Source organism: Dendronephthya gigantea, unplaced genomic scaffold (genome assembly GCF_004324835.1).
Source record: "Dendronephthya gigantea isolate DGI-Jeju-01 unplaced genomic scaffold, DenGig_1.0 000027F, whole genome shotgun sequence".
NCBI classification, from domain to species: domain Eukaryota; kingdom Metazoa; phylum Cnidaria; class Anthozoa; order Malacalcyonacea; family Nephtheidae; genus Dendronephthya; species Dendronephthya gigantea.
The window spans coordinates 1,570,611-1,575,685 of NW_021163037.1; the positions used below are offsets into that span (position 1 = coordinate 1,570,611).

The 5,075-nt window shown below is 35.9% G+C and overlaps 1 protein-coding gene across 1 annotated transcript; it reads left to right on the plus strand.

Moving 5' to 3' along the window:
• Positions 1 to 3,640: 3,640 nt before the first annotated feature.
• On the plus strand, positions 3,641 to 4,606 carry LOC114523309 (tachykinin-like peptides receptor 86C). Its single transcript, XM_028544187.1, has one exon. It carries the CDS (start codon positions 3,641 to 3,643, stop codon positions 4,604 to 4,606), a length of 966 nt encoding a protein of 321 aa, XP_028399988.1.
• Positions 4,607 to 5,075: the final 469 nt, after the last annotated feature.

The window sequence follows — 5,075 nt, forward strand, 5'->3', positions numbered from 1 at the left end:
TGATCAGAAGGTTTTTTGGGTGGCTCGCTACTTGCTCCGCTCTCGTCATTCAAGCGTGGTAGGCCAAGGCCAAGCGTTGCTTCGCCCATTAAGATGTTACAAAACTGCTTTTTGATTCTATTGGCTTCTCTGCCACTGAGTTGGAGCTTCTTCTGTTTTCTCCACCACATTATTGTCGTTTGGCCATTGCTGTAGGATTTTCGCTCGTCTCCCGGTGATTTCCAAGTACCGTTAAGATCAATATTCAAATCTACAAATCGTTTGAGTGATTCGAAATCTCCTGTGTGTTGGACACGGATTGCAAATTGAAATCTCATAGTTTACTTCTGATGGCTTATCATAAAAATGTTTAATATATGTTCAATAAGGTTATAATTAAATCTAATGTAAGTTACGTTTAATTTTCTCACATATCAGCAATAGCCTTCCTGATGTGACACTGTAGTTAGCTGTTCGAATTGCGTATCAGTGTGACTTTGTAGCTAATAAAATTATTGTCGGAATTATTGTCAAAGTTATTGTCAGGATTTAAGACTGTAATAATATATCGATATCGACAAAGTAATCTTTATGCAAGTAGGGGCAATTAAGGGCGGACTTGATCTGAAATGTTCTTTCCATTATGGATCAATGACTGCCGAAAATTGAGACCGCGAAGAAAAATTTCCATTGCCCGAGAAATTTTTTCTAAATAAGTTTAGCTATTCAATGTAGTAAAATAGTTTAGGCAATACTGAATCCAAGCGATCTAAGATTTTTATTGCAGGAAACTCCAAGGCAGATTTTTTTAAAAGCATGATTACCAGACCAATCATTTTCGAAATCCACCTGCTTTTTAAAAATTATTCATATTACGGGAAAGTGGAGAAAGAATGTATTGCTGGCCAAATTCTGCATGAGACGGTAAAAAATAGTTTGTTCGAAATTTGAAAACATTTAGTTGATGGCAATATTTTGATCACTCATGACTGCCATGACGTCACCTCGTAGGACATCGCCCCATCCCTCGGGTTATTGTATAGAAATCTTGACTAATATCCCATATTTTAAAATCTACTATCAGTTACTTTAAAATTGCAAGAATCGGAAAGATAATTTTTGTGTAAAGAGCATACTGTTCACTTGGGTGGAAAATGAGCGCCGCCAAACCAAAAGTCAACTTTGACCCTGTTCACACGTATCCGGATAATTTAAAAACGGAGCTTTTTTCTCCGTTTCAGTTAAAAAAATTCGCGTCCACATGCACGAAGCGTAATGGTCGACAATGATGGTCGACAAAAAATTCTGAAGCATTCAGAAACTAGAAACTAGAACAACACTAGAAACAATTTAACTCCGGCTTTCTAGTATTACACAAATTTTTTAAACGTTCTAACAAAAGGTCATGTGAATTAATGACTGCAAACTAAATGTCAAATTTGCAACAACGCTAACTTGAACTAAATCTCTCTTATGTAAAGCGCAACTAGTTTGGAATTGGATTTCCGCATGTCCTTAAACCATGTGGTAGGATGTAGGCCATTACTCATTTCAGTAGTTAAAGTTCACACCAAGTATATTGCTATCGTCTCATTTCCTTATGCAATTGAAATCCATCTGATACAAAAGCTGGGCTCATTATTAAACTGCCTGTTTCATTTTCTGTTTTTTAAATCGTATTTGGCAATAAAATGTATTGCAAAATCGCATATATATAGTTAGCTTCTTAGTTGTAATGAAAAAATATATATTCATGCAGTAAGTAATTAAATCTGATGTAAGTTTGCTTTTAATTTTCTCATATATCTGCAATAACTCTCTTTGATGCAAACTGTGCTGTCCGAATTGTTTATGTGACTTTGTTAGTTATTCAATCCTAGCGTAGACTAAAATAATTATCTGTTGTATAATGTTTGCAATTTACGACTGTATTAATCACCGATATCCACAATTAAGGTAGGCTTTAAACAAATAATTAAGAGCAATTAGGGGGCGGACAGCGGACTTGATTGCGTTAATCTGAAATGCTCACTGAACAAGAATGCACCGAAAACGGAGATCACCGCTATAAATTAACCCCTAAAACTTCAAATTATTCAAAATAATTTAACTCATTCAATATAGCTAGTAATATAATTCAGACGATTCAAGTATACGAACTATATGCATTTTATTGCAGTTAACTTGAAGGCAAATATTTTTTACATGATTTTACATGATTACAAGAACAGGCATCGTAAGAGTCCACCTGCATGCTTGACCTAAATTATTTATATATTAGGGAAAAGTGTAGAAATTTATTTTTACTCCTAGCAGACCAGTCTCTGTATGAGATGGCAAAAAAGAATTAAAAGTTATTTATATTATAATGTAGATATAGAAACTGGGAGGGCGTTTCCTACAGCTCCGCGCGAAAATTTTTAAGAATGTCTTGATTAGCCAATGATTGCATGTGAGCCTAGTATAGATAATTTTGTGCCATTTCGCTTCTTTGTTTACTTTAATAGTTTACTATACTGTGACATCAAAAAACAATTTCTTATAATAGGGGATAGCTTGATTACTGTAGCTTTCTTCGCCAGATAAAAACTGGAGATACAGGCAAACATGCACCTTATTCTTGCAATCTGAATGTACCACATAGTACATTTTAAAATGTAAGAGATTATTCCAATATCTGTGTGGTATAATTAATTCACGTCGGTAGCGAACATGGGGTAACCAAAACATTAACGCATGCAAAAACACAAAATTTAAATTATGCGTGTAAAAATTCGACGTCATATGCGGCATAATCGCACGATTTACAGTAAAGCTATATTGCATGCATCCAATCATTGATGCGGCAAGTGGAATATTTTATCACTTGTGTTGTTATACTTGTGTATTTTCTATTAAAGACTTGCGTATTTTTTGCTTTTACTGATTTGCGTATTACACCGACTCACTATAGCCAGGTAGACTGCACATATACCGGCATCACCGACCTTTCACTGTCTATTTATTGTTTATTACTGCCAGATGATCTGGTCTCACATCTTGCATGAACTGTAAAATTGGTAAAAATTCTGGGATTAGCCTTAACAGCTCATCTTAAATAGATAAATCATTGTGAACGGAAAAGTTGTCGCTTTCTACAGCTCTTTACAGCCCTTTATCTCTTATAAAACAAATGCAATGTTCACGATCTCTAGCTCATGGTGTGCATTTGTCATGGATATCGATAATTATATAAAGCATATTAAAATTCGATTTTCACATGCATGCCTGCCAGGTATTGCTCTCAACCTCACTTCGTTACGATGGAAATCTGATTTTTTTATATTATCAACTGTCTTGTCAAAATTGTATTGGACATTGCAAATTGAACTTCGTCTCATAATTTCAGTTAGCAGATCCTTTTAGTATCCACTATTAAAATGAAACTTTTGCTGGAATTTCCATAATAATTATGTTGAAGCCTTCAAATTAAGGTCTCGCTTTCAATTTTACGCATCCGTAGGTTTAGCATAATAAAAGCATTCAAATTGTAACAAAAGCTTGATTTCAATAGGGGCCCGCGGGTACGTTTTTACACCTTTTAAAAGTAACTCCGCAAATGAACGGTTTATTAATTTGCTCTGCAATTCAACGCGCCAACTTCGCCTATTGTATATAAAAAATGAACGCCACAAAACCAAAAGAGATGTTCGTTAAATCTTGCCAAGTTTTAAACGATAGGGAAGAGTTGATCGTTGATTTTCCTTCGATGGAAAGCCAGCTTGAGCATGTGATAATGCTCGTCCTGTGCGTCCTGTTTTTCTTTATCTCCGTGATTCTCAATGGCGTTTCCGCAGTAACAATTTTGACAACTCCCATACTGAAGGATAAAATCTCATACTTAACCGTCATGGTTAAATCAATCATCGATTTCATTCTCGGGCTAACAATCCTTCCACAATATATCGTACTGCTAGCCATGGAAATCGCAGGAAATCCAAACTGCGTCGCCTATCTCTTCGCTAAAAAGTTGGGAGTCCTTTTATACATCTATTCTGTGACAGCATTGTCGGCGATGAATTTCGAAAGATACATGGCTACTATTCATCCGGTGACTCATCGCAACAAGTTCAAGAAAGAAAAACTACTGATGTACCTTCTCTTTGTCAGCCTTTTCGCAACGGTCCTATTTGGACTTTCCTTCATCTACGTTAATATACTTCCTTTCGTTCTCGCTGCTACAGTACTTCTTCTTATCGCCTCCACGATTTATGTGTACACAATGATTTCCATTTCTCGGGTGCGCTACTGGATAAAAAGTAGAAATGCGATCGGACCACAAAATATTGCAGAGACTAATGATAGAACGCGACAATTTTGGAGATCCATGAAGTCTTCGAATGAATTTAAAGTCGCCAGCTGGTGTCTTCTCATTGTGGTTTTCACCCTCTCCTGCATCTTGCCATCAACTGTTTCGTACACGAATCGATTAGGAACACAACCAAGTTACTCTGCAGTCTCAAAAAGGCGACATTATTCTCTTCTTATCCTGTTCAACTCGGCCCTCAACCCAGTCATATTCTTTTGGAAAAACAAAACATTGAGAACGGCGGCAATAAAAATGTTAAGAAGACAAATCGAAAACTAGTACTTTTAGTGCCACTAAATTGATAGAACTAGTAAATTTCTGGGAACTTACTACAAACGAACAGTTTATTTATGGAACTGTGTGCATGTGTAGAGACGCTTTGCTTAATGTACTTGTTGGCTTTAGCTAGTTTTGAAAACATTCTTCGACCGAATTACGCGTCTAGGTTATTCACGGTTGATATCGAATATGCCACAAAGATTGATAACCATGCAAGGCAAACTTAGTTCAAAATTTGATTTTACATGTCCTTAAACCTCGCAGTAGGATGTCAGTATATATAGCTAAATTTCACACATTGTTATCGTCTCACTTCCTCATGACTGAAATCCGATCTTATAATATAAAAGCCGGGCTCATTATAAAACTGTCTGCGTGTTTCATTTTCAAAATGTTGTTGGACACGGATTGCAAATTGAAATCTCATAGTTTACTTCTGATGGCTTATCATAAAAATGCTTGATACAGG